Here is a 17816-nt window from a genome sequence, read left to right on the forward strand (position 1 = left end):
CCGGGGAAGGTGCAGCAGCCGCTCGGGGACCGCAACCCCCCCCCGGGTCCCCCCCCCGGCCCCCGTTCCCAACCCGCTTCCAGCCCCGGCTGAGCCCCGGCCCCCCCCCGCCCCGCTTCGCCGCACAGCCTCGCCCCGGGGGGTGGAGGGTGGCGGCGACCCCCGTGCTGGAGCAGGGTGACGGCCCCCGTCCCGGGTGCCCCAGGGGAGGGTCTCGGCCCCTCGGAGGGAAAGCGTTTGTCCCCACGGCGTGCTGGGCTGCTTGGAGCCCTTTTGGCTGCCCCCGAGCCCACATCGCCGCCCGGGACAGCAGGGTTTGGTGCCGGGCCCTCTCCAAAATGCCCCGGACGCCCTGGGGTGGCACAGCAGCACCCCAGCAGCAGGGTCCCCCCAGGGACAGAGGTGTCCCCCACCCAGCAAAGCCCCCGGCAGCTCCGCAGCCCGCTCTCTCCTCCACCGGGCACCCAGCGCTCCCCGGGGACGAGCGCAGCCTCCCGCTGGGGCAGAGCACCTCTGCCCCTGAGCTGGGGTGGCTGTGGGGCAGGGAGAGGCTGAACATGACCCATCCACAACCCTACAGCGTCCCCCCCTCACCCTCTGCCCCCAGCAGGGAATTGCCCGGCTTCCCACGCAGCGGCCCCGCAACATCCCTGCCTCGCACCTTGTGCCCTGCTGTCCGGTAGCCGGGCTGGAGCTGTGGCTCCCCTCCTTCCCCACGTGCTCTCCACGGATCCGTCCGAGCCCCATCCCCTCGCAGGGTGCCAGCAGCTGGGAAATGGGGCAGCAGTTTTCCCCCCTTGCTTTCGGGGCCCACGGCGGAGCCCAGCCTCTCCGTGGCCGGTGCAGTCGGGTGCCCTCGTGCCGCAGGCAGCGGGTGTGCACACAGGCAGGTCCCCGTCCCCGTGGTGCTTTTCTGGCCGTGCTCTGCTGCGGGTTTCAGGCTTTGCTTCGGGGTGGCAAGGAGGCAGTGGCAGCAGGGCAGGACGCCCGCTCCGCTTTGCCGAGCAGCTCCGCGCATGGGAGATGCCGCTCGCTGCCTGCACGAACGTGCTGCAGGGAAGATATTTTTGAGCTGTGTAGGAACTTGGAACCCACACACAACTTTCGGTTTCTCCGGTAACTTTAAAATGCCCATATGGGTTTAAATCAAACCGAGGTTAAAAATAAATTCCCGTCTCTCCGAGACCTTTTTACGCCTGGGTTTGCCTCCCGAGCAAGGCGTGCAGCAGAGACCTGGGCAGGGGAGAGCCGTGCCCGCTGCAACGGGGCTGCTGGGGAGCAGGGCTGGAAGCATCTGTCCCATTTCACAGTGTGGGAAGCTGAGGCAAGGGGAAGGCACACGCCACCCACGTGCCATCGCTGTCCGGTCCCCCTGTGGTGGCTTTTTGGTGCTGGCTGAATGCGTCGAGGCTGTCCCTGCTTGTAGAGAAAAGTTGTTTTTCTCCCAGAAAGAGCGTAGAAGTGATGCAGGCAGGAGAGGGGACGCAGCCTGAGCTTTGGGCAGGGTTTGATAACTCAAGCCCCTGCCTGCTACCGTGGCCTGGGCTCTCCTGGTTCCCCCCAGGGATGCAGGGAGGATTCCCTGGGGCTGTAGCAAAGCCCCAGGGCGGGGGTGGCAGCCCCTGCGTGGGCTTAGTGTCCCCCTGGTGTTTGGTGTCTCAGCCCTGTTCGGGGACCAGAATGAGCGCTCTGGGGTTTTCCTGCAGCCCCCTGCTCCGGCAGGGTCCGGGGACATCTGCAATGCGAGCCGTGAACCGAGATGATTTGATGTCAGACCTGACACGAGATGTCCCCACAGCAGCTCCAGTGGCTGCTGCTGCCGCAGACGGGGCCAGCAGCTGGTCTCCAGCGCTCCCCAAAACAGGGGCGAGGGGGACAAGGCCCCCATTTATGCACGAATGCAGAAGGGCTAGAAATACAAACAGGAGAGGAGCTAAGGGCAAGAAGGGCCCCCAGCTGCAGAAACCCCCAGCGGCTCACGGGGATTTTTTTAGATCTCAAGAGCTGCTGGAAACCCGGCTGCACCGACAGCTCTCCCTTGCCATGAACCAGCAGCATCTCGGTGCCCCGGTGCCGGTCGGAGCGGTGCTGGCAGTGCGGGAGCTGCACGTGGCCGTGTGTGTGAGAGGCCAGGGCAGGCAAGCGGTGGGGAGAGGGGGCTCGGCGGGGGCCGTGCGCCCGCCGGGGCGTTAAGGAGAGAAACGCTTAAGGCTCCGCCGGTAGGAAATTAAAACGGTCCATTTCGGGGATAGTTAGATGACGCCAGCGAGAAATAAAAGCCATCCATAAATTACATTATTCCTCCGGCCCTCTAATGACAGGAGCGATTAGCGCGCGAGCAGAGCCCCGAGCCTGTGTCTTGGGACTGCTCCGGCCATGGCTCTCGGTGCAGGAGAGATGGGACCCGAGTGCCGCCCTGCCCTGAGGACTGGAGGTAAATTCCCCGAGGAATAGGGGGGTCCCGGAGGGGGCTCTTCCTCCTGGCTGCCCCTCCGGGGGCAGCAGGGACGGACGGCCCTCGGTTCCACGTCACCCCGTGGGGCGAGCCTTTCCGTGCCGTGTCCTGCGAGCGGGACAGCAGGCACCAGTGTGGGGTCCACACCGGGCACCCTGCAGCGGGTCAGACCCCTCAGCTGCTTGGTGGAAGGGCGAGGGATTCACCTCCAGGGCGGCTGGACCCACAGGGGCGGGCAGGAGGTTTGGTTTTCCTCCCTGCTTTTTTCCCTCCCGTAGCGTTTCGGGGCCCCGAGCAACAGCTTTGCTCCACCCCGAAGGCAGCCGCAGCGCTAGCAGTGGGTGAGCAATTGCTATAGAGACCATCCACAGGGCTTTGGGATCCTGCTGCCTCCCGGGGCGCCGCGGGTAGGTGGGCACTCCAGAGCTCCCGCTCTTCTCCCAGCCCCTGCGAGATGAGAAGTGCATGTCCCGGCACAGCAGCCGGGCGGTGAATGACCGAGGGTCTTTTAAGGCATCTCCCCGGTGCTTGTAGGCGAGGGGGAGATGGGGCTGAGCTGCAAAAGCCGCTGGTGGTGCCCCTGCTGCAGGGGGGCTCCCGCTGACGGGCAGATGTAGGGCTGCTCCTGCTGCTGGCGGCCCCGTTGTGGCATCTTGCAGCCCATGCTTGTCCAGACAGGAGGGAAATCTCTGCAAGCTTTCCACAGCCTAAGACTCACACCTGCAAGGGGGATAGCGTCAGCTCTGGTGTCCCGCTTAGTGTTGTGTAGGGGGTGCTGGGACAGCCAGGCTGGGAGCGAGGGCAGGATGCGAGCGTGCGTGGCAGGTCGTGTGCCTGTGTGCGTGCTGGGGTCCCGGGATGGGGACGGGATAGGGAGAGCATCTGAGAGCACCTCAAAGCTCCTTTTCTTGCCCGTTTGCCAGCACAAGAGCACCCTGGGTGCGCAGCCGCCCCGCTCTGCCCTGCCCACACGTGCCGGCTGCCTGCAGCCCCCTGGCCAGCAGCAGCACACGAGGGTCGTGCCCTGCTCCTTGCACAAGCACCGATGTCCTTCCCCGTGGGATCCGAGCCTGCTGCCCATCCCCTGCTGCCCCCCAGCCCACCTCCTCCCCCTGCTGCTGCCGCCCCCCGTGCCCACCCCTCCGCTTGCTGCTGCTGCTCCGCTGCCTGGCGGTGAGGCTGGGCTGGAAGCCGGGCTATCCCCAGAGCCAGGTGCCTGATGTCCCCGGGAAATCCTTGGTTGGGGTGGGGAACGGCGAGAAATGGGCTCCCAGTGGGGTGGGGGCTCCCGCGGGGTCCCCTTGTGCCCAACATCCCTGCAGATGCTGCACCTTCCCAGGGCGACGGGAGCGTTGCCTGACTGCCTCGTCTGTCTGCTGCCTCCCTCCCTCCGGCGTCTGTCCTCCCCTGCCTCGGCCCTCTTTGCTGTCCTGGCTTGTTCGCAGCTCCTCCACGCTGAGGGATTGCCTCTCACGGGGCTCGGTGGCCTTTCCTAAACGGAGGCTGGGCTCCTGGGGGGCTCTGCCGGCGGGGAGGTGGGATGGTGACCCCCAGCAGCCGGGGCAGAGGTGGGCACCGGGGGCGATGCTGGATTTTGCTGGTGGAGGGGCCGGGACCGAGGCTTCGACAGCTGCCACTGAATCCCCGCAGCCGGAGGCAGGTCGGGGGCCGTGGGGAATTCGTGGCCCAGGATTAATTGGCAGGAAGTTCGTCACCTTGGTCGGCAGCTGATTGCCGCAGATGCCGCTGCACAATTCATGGGCGGTCGCCACTTCGGCCAAAGTGTGCGGGTCCTGCCCCACGTGGCCGGAGACGCCGTGCGGGGGGATTTGCTCCTTGAGCCTCATGCCTCGTGGTGCGGGACGCGATGAGGGTCCACCACGGGCTGTGCCAGGTCCACACGGAGCAGAGCCTCCTGCCTTTGCCTCGTGATTCGGGCACCAGGCAGTGGCACCAGCCCGCAGGACGGCAGAGACCCCGTTAGCGGAGCCGCCCCCCCCTCCCTCCCTCGCTGGCTCTGCTCATTAGCGGTGTTTTCATTAGGAGAAGTGGTTTGGTTTCGTTTAAGCCAAATTGCTGTGCTTGGGAGATGATAAATCCATCTGCTGGCAAATCGCTCTCCCGCCGCCGGCACGGATCCCGGCCCCGGGCTTTAATCGTGCCGCAGATGAATGAGCCTCCAGCGAAATGAATCTCCCTGCCCTGCTGGGGGGGGGGCTGAGCAGGCAGCCCCGACGCCACGGTGAGGGGCTCCAGCTTGGGCCGGGGGGATCAAAATCCTCTGCTAAGGGGTTGCTGAGCCCCCAGGGTGGGTTTTGCTTGCAATCAGCTTGTTTGGAGACAGCCCAGCAGGATGGGAGATGGGTGCAGGGGGGGCTGCCTCGTTCACCATAAGCTGCTGGGGGACAGGGGGTCAGCACCTTCAGTGTCTCTGAATTTTGGTCTCTCCAAATGTTTCCCCTCTGGTGTGGGCAGGGTGAGCCACCTGGGGATGCTCATGGTGCCGTAGGTGTGCGGGGCTGTGCGTGCACCTCCCGGGCTCAGCTCCGTCTGCCCCTCGATCCAACCCCAGCCCCATTTTGGCAGGAGCTGCCCAGTTCCTGGACCTGCCGGGTCAGGAATCGCTAGGTCAGGCAGCCAGCGCTGGCATCGCTGCTGCGGCTCGGTGTCCTGTCCGTGCTGCTCCTGCTCCCCCATTTGGGGACATCGGGGCTGGGCTGTGTGGCGGTGTGGCCGCCTGCAGGCAGAGGGTGCTCGGGGGAGCAGAGGAGAGAGGGCAGGGTGGATTTGGCCGGGATACCCCATGCCATGTCCCCTTGGCCCCATTGCAAGATAGCAAGATGATGAGAGACTGGCAGGACCCCTCCCTGATCCTCCCTGGGGCAGAATGAGGCATCCTGCTCCTGTCTCCCTTACCTGCCCCATCCCATCCCCAAACCAAGCACCCGTGGGTGCTCCCCAGACCCCGCAGGAGCCGGGGAGACCCTCACCTGCTCTCGCCCGGTCGCTGCAGACATCCAAACGGCAGCAGGGTGAGACGAGAGGCGGCCCGCTCCCTAATGAGATTAGGTGGATGAGCCGCTGCTCCTGGCCCCTTTGGATAATTGCTTCTTCCTAGATTGCGTTTTGAAAAATCGCGTCTCTTACAGAAAGCCCCCGGAGCAATAATCCACCCAGCCCTCCGTCACCACAGGATTCCCCCTGGGGCCCTTGGTGGCGGTTTGCTGACCCCCTCTGCGTGTCCCCTGCTTGTCCCCTGGTGTCTCCACGAGGTGTGTGGCCGGGCTGGCCGGTCCTTGATGGCTCTCGGGTCGCTCCAGGAGGAAATCCTGATGGGTTTTTAATGGCGTGATTTAGCAAAGGCTGGACGGGTCTTCCCAGAGGGGAGGGAGCAAGGAGAGGGCCAGGCTGGGCCGGACTCCCCGTGCCAGTTGTGCTCGGCTGTCCCTTTGTCCCCACGCTCCTGCCCTACAGACCGTGGTGAGCAGCTGCCCGTCCTGGTGTGCTCGGGGGGCACGCAGGTGGGCACAGCACCCCCAGCTCTGCGCTCACCTGCGGGGACCTCAGAGGGACAGACGCTGGTGCTGGGTTTTGGGGTCACACACGGGGCTCACGCGGCGCGGCGAGGGGTGCCGTGGCACGCTGTGGCTGACCCCGGTGTCCCTCGGGGACACCCCATCCCTCTGCCGGGCGCTGACACCAGCCCTCGGGCACCGCCTTGTCCCCCTGGAGACGCCGCCGCAGCGGCAGAGCCCAGCCCTGCACCACCAGTGCTGACCTGAGCACATTTCCCCGGCGCGTCTCCCCTCGGCGGTGCGAAGTGAGTCACTGCCGGGCTCCAGGAATCACTCATGTCATTTCCCCCTCTGCCGCAAAGTCATTAATGCGAGCGGAATAATTCGTTGCGTAACTCGGAGGCTGGGCGCGAGCGCTGCTCTGGGGGTGACGCCTGCCCCCCGGGGTCAGGATGGGAGCAGACAGCGAGGTGCCACCGTCCCCTGGGACCGTCCCGGCCCCGCTGGGGTCACGGTGCCACGGGCGCACGGTGCCGGCAGCGATGCCGGCAGCTCCCCGGGAGGTTTTCCCAAAAGGGCCGAGTCCTGCCCGGAGCTCGGCGGGGTGAGATGTTTGGCATTGCCTCGGCGCCTGCTCTTCCTCGTGTGGCTCCTGCAAGGGGCTCCGTGGGGACAAGGAGTGCCCCCCCCCATGGTTTTGGTGTGCATGCTGCTGCCCCCGGGGAGCCCTTGCTGGAGATGCTCTCCCTGGTAGGATCAGGTCCCCCCCCTGCACAGGGAGCAGGGAAAAGGGCAGGGAAACTCTTCGGTCCCTAAAATGCCTCATAGAGGGTGCCCCCCTGCCCCTCCCAGGGTGAATTTCCTTCTACCCCACACTCAGCCAGGCATTAATCTGAGGATGCTGGGATGGGAGATGGGGACCCTGAGCGGGCTGGGCTGAGAGCGGGAGGACTGAGCGCCGGGAAGGGACGTGGCTGGGGGCTGCACGGGGGCCAGCGGTGTGGGACGGGCAGGAGGGAGGTGGCCGTGTCCCAGCAGTCCCCCGGGAGGGATCGGGGCAGGGACAGAGGTGGTGGTGTCCACTATTTAAAAGCGACCCTTTGGAAACCCCACATCTCACTGGGGTCGGGATGCCCAAGGGGCACGGGGAGCCCCCAGCCCCGAGACACTGCGCGTCTCCCTCCCCGCTGTTTGTTTCCTCAGCCCGCCCTGCTGTAATTACAGCCCGCTGTCACTCTCCCGTAATACGTCTTCGCTTTTATCACTGCTTAATTAAATAACCGTGGGGAGGCGAGGGGCCGTTAACCCCTCGTTTGCCGGCACGGACAACCCCGTAGCGCTGGGGAGGTGGCTCGGGGCTGGCAGAGGGGGACGGGGAGGGCTGCTGGGGGGGCGCAGCCGAACAAGGGTACCCCCATGTCTCTGCTAGTGAAGAAGTGTTGGTATTTGTTGTTCGGGGTCAGAGGGGGTGTTTCAGCGGGGCAGCTGATCACAGTCGTTGGACGTTGGAGAACTCACGGGGTGAAAAAGGTGCAGGTGGGCGCGTGCTGTGGGGTGGGGAAGGGTCCATGGACTGGGGAGCTGGCAGACCTCTCCGAAATCCTGAGAGCCACCTCTGGCCACAATTAGCTGCTCCTAACGAGACACTGGGCTTGGAAATGCTAAATCTGGGGATGGCGAGATTTTGGGGATGCCTTGTGGCAGGGTGCTGTGGGGCGGAGGGGTTCGCAGCTGAGCGGGGAGAGGAGAGCAGGGGGCGACCTGCAGTTTTGGGGTGCCGATGCCTCTCCTCCTCCCGGCGCAGGAGCTGAGCGCTGCCAAGCCCTCATCCCGGATTTGCAGCCCCGACTTCGCGGCTTTGCACAGATCAAAGCCTGGGGGGCATCTCTCATCTCGGCTTACCTGGGCCCTGCCTGCCCCCCGGCCCGGAGCGCGGGGGGATTTGGAGGCAGCGCTGGCAGCCGGAGGCTGCTGGCTAATTATAGCGGAGCCTCTCGCTCCGTGGGAACCACGGCAAATCGTCCCTCGAGCCCAGGCAGCGACGGTACAAATCTGCTGCTAATTAGACTTGAAAGTCCTCCCGTGAGCTCAGGCGCGGGATGGATATTTGATTATTAACATATTTATTTCGGAGCCTCTCGGCAGGTCTGGCACCGGGAGGCTGCGCTCTCCCCGGGCATGGTCGTTCCTATCAGGGGCGTTTGGGGGCTCCTGGGGACGGGGTGGCTGCTCGGCCCCGTCTGCTTCTTTTTGGGGTGTCCCAGCAAGGTGTGTGCTGTGGGGACAGGGACGGTGCTGGAGCAGAGGGGTTTGCTCTGTCATTGCGGATCTGCTGTCTGGGGGGCCCAAGGGGAGCCCCCATTTATTTTAGGGGGTGTCTGGCTGTGCCTCTGCTCCCTCCTGGTGCTGATCCATCGCTCACCTGGCCATGGGGCTGGGAGCTCCTGACCCTCATGATGAGGTTGGACACCAGGAACGTGGTTTTCTCACCGGGGCTGGAGGGAGCTGAGCACCGCGGCCCAACACCATTCTGCCTGCCACGGCCCCCCCCGGGAGAGCATCCCTCCCCCCGGCGGAGGCAGGCAAACAGAGACCGTAGCACCGCTTCTGAAACAACCCAAAATAGCTTTCCTGTCCCCAAAACGTCAGTTTAACACGGCATACGCTGGGGGCCCCCCCCGGGGCTTGCAGCAGGCTGAGCGCGTGCCCTGGAGGTGCCCTGTGGCTGGGGGGCTGAGCCTGCCCTTGGGGCAGGAGCGGGCAGGGGGCGAGGGTTGGCGTGGGGGGCGTCAACCACAAGTGTTTGGGGTTGGGGCTGGAGAAAGCCACCCCTGGATCACCCCCCAGGCGAGTTGTCACCCATCGGGGGTGTCAGGCCAGCGGGGGGGCTGCTGGTGTGGGGACATCAAGGGGGAAAAGCCATCTCCAGCGTCCCTCCCTGCTGCATCTCCCCCGCGGGCAGGGACAGCGATGGGGACGGGGAGCAGGCCCCTTGTCGCAGCACCGGGGTTATTCATAGCAGCAAACACTCCCCGTGCCTTCAAGCCGAGTCCGTTTGGGGGAGATCCCTGCTTTTTGAAGGACGTTTCCCCCCCCGGGATCCCTGGGGCACCTTATCTTGCTCTCCCAGCTGTGCAGCCGCTGCGTGCCGGAGCTCCTGGTGCTCGCAGCCTGGCTCCGGCTGCACCGAGGGGGCCACGCTGCCAGCCCGTGGACACCCCCGGGACCCACGTGCCTGGGAGGCGAGGTGACATCCCTGGCACCTCTGTCCCCGCCGTCCCCACCTCCCGTCACCCCGCCGAGCTGGCGCTGATTGCACGGAAATGAGCCCGGTGCCGTCTCTCGTTTATCGGAGCACGACCTGTGCATAATTGCACGGGGCTTGTCGGTTTTGTCTCTGTCGCCCTGTTTTGGAGCTGGGTGCTGAGTGTGGTGGGGTGGGAGGGGAGCCCGACGCACAGCTGCCCTCCTGGGGCAGGTTTGGGGGCAGGGGTAGCTGTAACAAGGCGCTGCTCCCATCCCTGTGGCCAAGCTGAGATTTATTTATTTTTTCCCATTCGGTTCAGGTGAGGTTTGGAGCGTGCAGGGAAGCTTGGCCAGGCTCTGGGGGCATGGGAAGTGTGGGGGTGCTGTGCTGGGGATGGAAAACCCTGCTGACCCCCATGGGGTGCTGTGGGCATGCAGCGGGGTTGGTTTGCATCCAAGGGGCAAAAAGATGCTGGCCCCACTGCTGCTGTTTTGGGATTAGGAGATGCTGCGGCTGTGCTCTTTGGAGGGTCTCGGGGTGGTCTCGGGGTGCACCCGTGGCTGGGGGCGATGGAGCCAGCCTGCCCCGTCCCCTCCTCCCCGGGTGCGATGAATTATTCACGCCCCGCAGGCGGGGGTGCCGCAGCCCGCCCGTGCGCTGCGGAGCACAGAGAGCTTTTCTGTGTAAATCCTTGAAATATTTAGCAGAACTGACTTAAAAATACAGCCTGGGAGGAGTCTTGGTGTAACCTGGGGGCTGGGACGGGAGCAGCTCAGCTCCCGTGGGCCGGCGACGGGTGTGATGGATGCCCCGGCGTGGTGCTCGGGGGGGGCTTTGGCTCGAGATGCTGGTGGAGCTGGCGTCTGTCTGTCCAACCGCCCGTCTTTGGGTCTTTCTGGACACGTCCCCGTCCCCAGCCCCGTGCCACCAGTGCCGGGCTGCTGCCCACCTCCCGCTGCGTGCCAGCCACAGGCAGGATGGCAGCTGGGGCCAGCAGCTTTGGGGCCGGGCTCCTTCCCTGGCAGCGCCTCCCCGAGCAGCCGGATCGTGCCACATGCATTTTTTAACAAGCTCCACCAGCTGGGAACGAGCCGAGCTGTCACGGCAGGTCGCTGATCGAAGCCAGACGTGCTGTGGCAGCCCGCGGGAGGGTGGCCCTGCACGCCACCCCTCTGCATCGGCACGGCCGCGTTACGGGGGCATTTACCCTGGCACAGCGTCTCAGGATCCAGCAGCATCGCGGGCTGCACGTGTGCTGCCCCCGCACCCCTGGGGGCAGCGGGATGTCTGCCCCGCTCCGTGCCGCGCTCAGCTTCCTCCTGTCCCCGTTGCATCCCCAGAGCGGGGGACAGGGCCACCAAAGGGCCCCTGCGGCTCGTGGTGCACGATTTCCTCTGCGAGCACCTGCTGAACCCCCGGGCTGTGACAGCGCATCCCATGTCAGATGCGCTGCAAATCCTGCCTGCTAATAGCTATGCAAATTACCTCATTAGCTGCCTTATTTATTTCCTCCGGCACCGTGTTTTCGGCACTTCCCTGCATCCCGGAGGCTGCAGGTCCCCGGGGCTGGGAGGAGGAAGGAGGCAGCGTGACCAGGGCTGGTGGGACCCCCCGACGTGGTGCTGATGGGGACCAGGGGCTTGCGTCGTGCCCGTCCTCATCCCTTTTGCCCCAGTTCTGGGGTGGGTCTTGCCGAGCCCCCTCTCCTCCAGTCTGGGGTGCTTGTGGCCCTTCGTCCTCCCCCAAAAAGGTGATGCTGGATTTAGACCCCTGAGCACCAGCTTTTAGCGCCGGGATAGGGATGTCCGTGTCCCAGCGTGCCCGTGCCCACGCTGGGTGGCTCTCTGCCACCTGAGAGCATTTTCCAGGGGTGTTCACATGCCCACGGCACTGTGACAGTGGGACGGGCATTGCACGGGCACGAGGGACCCTGTACAAGTGCCAGCCCTACGTACCTTGCCCCAGCCACCCCACGGGCTTGTCTGTGCCGTGCCGAGCCGCCTGCCAGCGCTGTGTCTGCTCCCCCCGCTGCCGTTTACCTTTGATTTCCCCCCTCTTTTTGCGGCTGTGCCAATGAATATTTCATGGCGGGGAAGCAGCACAAATTCCCCGGGCTGCTCCCTGCCCCCAGCGCTCTCCGGGCAGCCCCCAGCCCCATGGCCATGGGGTCGATGGCTGCGAGGAGCCAGCTCAGGGCTTGGGGGACCAGGGCAGGGAGGAGGGTGAGGACTGTGATGGGTGTCCCCTCCCCGACAGAGCTGTCACTGTCCCTGCAGGGGACTGCCAGCACCGTAGCAGCCGTATATCCATGCACACACGGCTTTTGCCCTCCACGTGCATCCTTGCACTGCCTTGCTCAGGTGGCCACGCTTGCCTGCCTGCTCTGACACATCTGTACACGTCCCCCACTGTCCCCCGTGTGCCACCGGCCACCGGAACGAGCCATGTCCCCAGCTCACCTCCCCGTGGCTGTGCCGCTGGTTCTGCGCTGTGCGGGGGCTCCTCTTAGCGTCAGGCAGCAGCAGCAGCACGGTGCCACCGCACGGCCTTTGTCACCCCAAGGGGTTTGTCACCCCTCGGGCTTTGTCACCCCATGGGCTTTGTCACCCCTCGGGGCTTGTCACCGCACAGGTGGCACAGGGAGGGGACAGTCCCCGGGCTCGGCCCAGGGGGTCCCTGCAAGCTTCTGCCTGCTGTCATTGCACGAGGCCCCCCTGGAGAGCCGAGGGCTGAACCGGAGGGGTGATGCTCTTTGGGAATCCATCTCCAGTTCCAGACTGGTTGTAGCACCCAAGGGTGCTGGTGGGGCAGCCAGGGCTGGGGGGTGACATCGGTGCCGGGCTCTTCTCCCCAGCCGTGTCCCCGAGGCCACCGTGGGGTGCTCTGTGCATGTGGCTGGGGGGGGGACCTATCCCACATGGACATCAGGGTGCGCAGGATGCTGCTGGCATCTCCCACCTGCCCCGGACCTGCTCCCAGGGAGCAGGGTGGTGGGTTTGGGGTTTATCTGCCGATTTTGCTGCTCTCGTGTCCTGTGGGCTCTGGCACCCTCCTGTGGCTGTTTGCCACCTCTCTGGTGTCCCACGGGTTTTTTGGGTGCTGGACCAGGCTGCGTTGTGCCGGCTGCTCAGTGATGCAGTGGGGCCGTCTCCCTCCCCCTGGGTCTGCAGGATTTGCCCCCTGTGGGACTGGGCACTGCTGGAAGCCCAAATTGCTGAGCTTTTGGCTGACAGGGGTAGGATGCCCCTTCTTTTGGGGAGCAGGGCGTGAGGTTACCCCATGCCATCCCTGGGGGGCTCCTGCCCTGTCCCTTGGGGCTCCCGGCTGGGACATCTGTGGGGCACTCTGGCTGTGCCTGGCCGGATCGTGCCCGCACACCCTTTCCATCTCCGAGGGAGCAGAAGCTATAATTTCCATCACGTCCATTTTTCTTCACTTCCTCCCCCATTAATAAGAGATGAAGCTCATGAGATAATAGAGCCTGGATGGATGCGGAGCTGCGATCCTGCTGGCACGGGGTGTGGAAGCGATGTGGAGCAGGAGCCGCAGCTGGGAAAATGGGACTCGGGGAAGGGACGTGCTTGCCAGTAGGCACTGAGCATCTCGGGCTGGCTCTGGGAGCCGGGAAATCCCACCGCTGCCACGCGCCAGACTCTCTCCTGGCTCTGACATACCGTGCAAACTAGCAGCTCGCTGCCAGGCTGAGCTTTGGAGCGAGCAGCTCTGAGTCCAGGCAGTGTGGGAGCCTGAATCCTCTTCCTCTCATCCTTGTACCTCTTCTCTTTCCCTGTGTGGAGCCTGCTGGAGGTGGGCGGTTGGTACCTGGAGATGCAGGATGCTCGCTGTGCCAGACGGATGATGCTCGGGGATGCAGGATGCTCGCTGTGCCGGACAGATGATGCCCAGGGATGCAGGCTGCTCTCAGCACTTGGTAGCAGGAGCGGAGGGCTGATGCCCAAGGATGCAGGCTGCTCTCGGCGCCGGGCGGTTGATGCCCGGGGATGCAGGATGCTGTCCGTGTCGGCTCCCCTCCGCAAGGAGCATCCTTCCCTGCTCTTGGAGAGAGGCGGCCCCGGGATGCAGCAGTGCCTCATTGGCCAGCGGGACCTGTGGAGCCTGCGGGTTGCCATACCAACCTGCCTCGGCTCCCGGGGCGTGAAGTGCCGGGTCCAGCTGCTGCCAAGGGGCGGACCACGAGCCGGGGGCAAGCAGGGGCTCTGCCAGCCGGGAGGTGCCCGCCTGCCTCTCCCGGAGGCTCCCCAGCCCCGAGCATCCCCCCCGGCCGCTGCTCCCCACCTCTCCCTGCACCCTTTTCTTTGCAGAGGGGGCAGCGGGCTGGCACGGCTCTAGAGGGGGGGTCTCACCCTGGCACCCCGCTGACTGCCCTGCAGCCGGCGGTGAGATTTGGTGCACCTCAACCCGGGGAGAGCCATCCCCGGCGGCACCTCGGCTGGCAGCCCGGCCTCACGGGACCATCCCGGCACAAAACTTCCCGGCCGCCTGCCTGCCACCCGGGAGCAGGGCCCGGAGGCTGCCGCGCTGCCGCTGCCCTCCCCGCAGGGCCGCTGCACCCGCCGCTGATGCCCACGGGCTCGCTGCGGGCGAGGAAGGCTCTGTCCCGCCCCGGGCATTGCCGGGTGCTCGGAGGAGCCGGGGGCTGTTCGGTGGTTGGGTTTGGGGGGGGTTGCGGCCGGGTCCCTCCCCAGCGCTGCGAGCTGGAGCCATGAGCCACTGCCAGCAGCGCTGCAAGAGGCAGCTGGGCCGGGTGATCCGCTTCTTCTACCAGTTCGTCACCGGGACCCTCTCCCAAGGTAGGTGCCGCCCTGGGGGCAGGGGGCTCTGTGCTGCGGGAGGGGGGCTCCGTGGGGCCGTGTCTGCGGGGTTATTTGGGGAGGGGGGGGGCGTTTGGGTGCTGAGACATTCAGCCCCGGGCAGGGGGGGTTGCAGCGTGCTCCATGGGGGGGCAAGGCGAAAGATGCTTGTGGGGGTAATGAGAGCCCCCGGAGGTCCCCTGAGGACTTGGGGTGCCAGGAATATTTTAGCCGGGGAGGGGACCGCTGTGCACATCCATCGCAGCTGGCGTGCCCCTCCCCGATGCCCCAGGCGTTCTCTGCACCCTCCGGGCTGCAGGAGAAGCCCTGGGTGTGCCCAGGGGCTGGGGCAGGGACACAGCCTGGGTGCCCTGGTCCTGTCCCTCCGCCCTGGGAGGCCACCTGGCCCTGGGGACAGACCTGTGTGACCCTTGGTTGGATGGGACAGCTGTGGCAGGACCCGCAGCCCTCCCTGAGCCCCCTCTGCTGCCCGGCCAGCTGGTCAAGCCCCCCGTCCCACCCCATGTCTGGACAGGGCCGGGAGCCACCTCCTAACTGCCGTGGGCACGGCTCGGGGAGGTCCTGGTGTGCCTGTGTGTGCCGGGACCCCGGGGACAGCGGCAGTCCCTGCTTTGGGGCAAAGCCCTGCGCTGCTCTTGGGGTGCGGGTGGAGCAGGAGCCGCCCTCGTGCCTGGGACGCCCAGGAGCTGGGAGCACGGGGAAGGCCTTGCTGGGCCAACGTGGCCACGTCATTCCTTGGAACAGGGCTGGCACTCGCGCCGCCTTCTCCAGGATCCTGTCTGCCCACAAAAATCCTGCCAGGCTCCGTCCCCTCCTCATCCGTGCGTCTCCCGGCCCCTGGGGCATGGGGAAGGCGGGGGCACCCGTGGTGCTGTGCTGGGGGCTGGTGGCAGGGCTGTGGGGACACTGGAGTGCCATCTCCCGTCTGAGCTGTGCCAAGCTGCCGTGCCACCCGCTGCCCACGTCCCATAGCAGCACTGGGACCGTCCCCATCTCCATCGGGCACCATCCTGCTCGTCCCGAGCAGAGGATGAGTCAGCTGAGTGCGAGGGCAGAGCTGCAGGTGACGGGGGCACCTCGAGGTGCTCCTGTCCCCCGACACCCAGGGATGTCCTCCATGTCCTCGTCCTGCTGCTCTGGGCTTCCCTACCCATCCCGGCTGGGCTCTATGGGGCCGATCCCTAGCGGGTGCCCCCCATGTGCAACGCTGAGCAGCCCCAAGGGCTTGTCCCCGTGCTGTCCCCGTGGCCGTGCCAGGCTGGGACAGGCACAGAGGGCAGGGCTGGCAGCAAGGCACCAGCTGCCACTGCTCGCCCTCTTCTTGGGGTCCTTTTGCGCTGGGGAAAAGCCAGAGTGGGTGGAAATCCCAAGCTGGGCAGGTCTGTGGCCCCCCCAAGGCTCGGAGGTTGGGGCTGGGATGTGGGGTTTGCACAGCATCTCCTCCTCTCCAGCCACTGCTCCTGTCCACATGGCGAAGGGGTGCTGTCCCCCTCCAATCTCAGTGCCCCCCATCTGCCCCCTTTTTTGGGGGATGAGCCCCCCTGCCCTCCCTGCACAGGCTAAGGAGATGCCACGGAGCTCACCAGGGAGGGCACCAGGTGCCCGGCCACAGGGACCCGGGTGGGGGGGATGCCCCCCGGCCAGGCACCCCGGGGAGCTAGGCAAGGGCAGGTCACTGATGGGGGGGGAAGAGAAATGACTCAATCAATTAACCAGATTAAAACTGTGACTTCACCTCCCCGAAATAGCATTTCGCCAATATTTTAATGTGCTTATTAATAATCTGCTCGCGCTCTGATTAGCAGCGAGGTAATAAGGGATCAGCTGTAACCTAAATTTAACTCTCCCTAATGGATGATGGCCCCGAGAACCAAAAAAAAAAAAATAAGAGAGAGGCTCCTATCCATCAGGCTGCCCCCCAGGGGGCTCGGCAGCACCTGAGGGAGCTGGGCAGATGTTGCCCAGCTGTGCTGGGGACCGTGACCCGACTGGTCCCATGGCACGTCGCGGGGGAGAGCCGAACCCCACTGCACCCCAGCACCCTGTGGCACTGGGCTAGCAGCACCCGTCCTGTGGTCAGGGTGTGTGATTTTCCCCTAAGAGATGGTTCCCTTGGAAAATGGGTGAAAACCCTGCTCCCCCCCAACCCGCTCCCTCTCTCCAGCAGCATCCCGTGCCCAGCTGCTGGAGGATGGGGATGGGGACCAGTTCTGGGTTTTGTCCCGCGTGCGCCCCTGGCACATGGTGTGAATAGAGCTGCTTTGGGGCAAGAAACCCTGCTGCTGGGCACTGCTAGTTATACACAGCGGGTGGCTGGCAGGGGGGGGTTAATTTTAGCTGGGTGGCAGGGCCGGGCTTCTGGCAGCGCCGGAGCACCGGGGTGGGGGTGGCTGGGGGGGGGGGGGGGGAATGCTTCCCGGCTGTTATTGTCACAGCCCAAAGTGGGATGGGTGGCACAGACACGGTGCTAGCCTGGGTGCACATCCTGCCAGGGCTGTGCCAAGGCCATGCCCCTCTCTCCATTGCCGAGCCATGGGAATGTGCTGGGGGTACTGGCATGCGGGGTGATGCCGTGCTCCTCGCCCCACGTGGGGTGGCCACGTCCCTGGGGTAGCTGCAGGGCTGGGGATGGGACGTCTCGTGCGCAGGGAGGCGTTGGGGTGAAACACCTGGGTCTGGCATCTTCCCCAGGTACGTGTCCCGTGGGGTGGCCGATGGGGCTGAGAGTGGTTTGGGGACTGGAGGTGTCTCAGGCATGCGTGCGGGTTGTCCCGTGGGGTTTGGGGCTCCTGAGTTGTCCCCTGGCATTGCAGGACAGGAGCCAGGCAGGTGGGTCTGGCTCCAAGATGGGAAAAGATGAGGCTGATCCCAAACGCAGGGGGTCAGGGGATGAGATTCTTGCACCTCTCCGCCAGACCCAGCTCTCCAGGCAGGCAAGGCTGATGCAGAGATGCCTTCCTTCGCGGCGCGGTGTCTGCAGCAAGGACGGGCACGCGCATCCCGGCGGACATCCCGGCACTGGCTGCTGCTGGGCTGCAGCATCATCCCCCCGGGGGATCCCAGTTTCCAGGACTCCCAGCTCCTCCGGCAGGGCAACATCAAGGAGCTGAGCCCTTCCTCAGCCTGTGATCCTCCTGCGGGGGTCACCGGGAGCTGGCAAACTCGGAGCAGCCTTCGTGCCACGGCGATGGCCACACGTGTAGCGAGCCCTGCCCGTGCTCAGCCCCCCTCGGCCCCCAGCTTCGCTGTTCTGCCTGATGGTGCCAGGCTCCCCCCGGGGCGGCAGGGTTATTTTTAACTGTTTGCCATGTGCTGCCTGAGCACAATTAAGGTAATTGGTTTGGGAGCCTGGCTCTCACACGCCGCCCCCAATTACCTGCCTGCGTGCCCGCCTCCCTGCCCGCCGTGGCCGGCTCCCGCGGCGGGGGCTGCTGGGGCAGGGCTGCCCCAGATAGCGTGGTGGGGCTGGGCTGGGGGTGCTGAGCGGGTGCTGGGGATGGAGCCATGGAGAGGACATCCCTGCACAACGACAGCCTGCTCTATGCCTCCCTGATCGCCATCCTCCTCCTCATCTCTTATTGGTTCACCACCCGCTGCTTCAAAATCATCAGCGGCATTGAAGGTACGGGGTTGGGGACACGGGGGCCATCCCGTCCCCTCCACAAGCCAGGTGCCGGGGTGACTTGGGCACTTGGTGTGGGAGAGAGACATCAGGGACCTCTCCCTGGGGCACCTTGTTGTCCTCCTGAGTCACTTGGTCACCTCCT

General features: G+C 65.4%; 1 protein-coding gene across 7 annotated transcripts in view; it reads left to right on the top strand.

The window, feature by feature from the left end:
* Positions 1–17816, top strand: part of KCNIP2 (potassium voltage-gated channel interacting protein 2) — a 32757-nt gene that overhangs the window by 345 nt on the left and 14596 nt on the right. The window contains exon 1 of one of the 7 annotated variants that reach the window (XM_083844174.1): positions 133–14028. The exons of 3 other annotated variants lie outside the window; for them this stretch is intronic. In XM_083844174.1, the coding sequence (XP_083700300.1) occupies positions 13941–14028 (88 nt within the window). In that variant the 5' untranslated portion in view covers positions 133–13940. Of the gene's footprint in view, positions 1–132; positions 14029–16470; positions 17672–17816 lie in introns of those variants that run through there. 3 more of the 7 variants (XM_083844179.1, XM_083844172.1, XM_083844177.1) reach the window with 3 other exon arrangements.

The sequence above is a fragment of the Anser anser genome (genome assembly GCF_964211835.1).
Source record: "Anser anser genome assembly, chromosome: 7".
NCBI lineage: Eukaryota > Metazoa > Chordata > Aves > Anseriformes > Anatidae > Anser > Anser anser.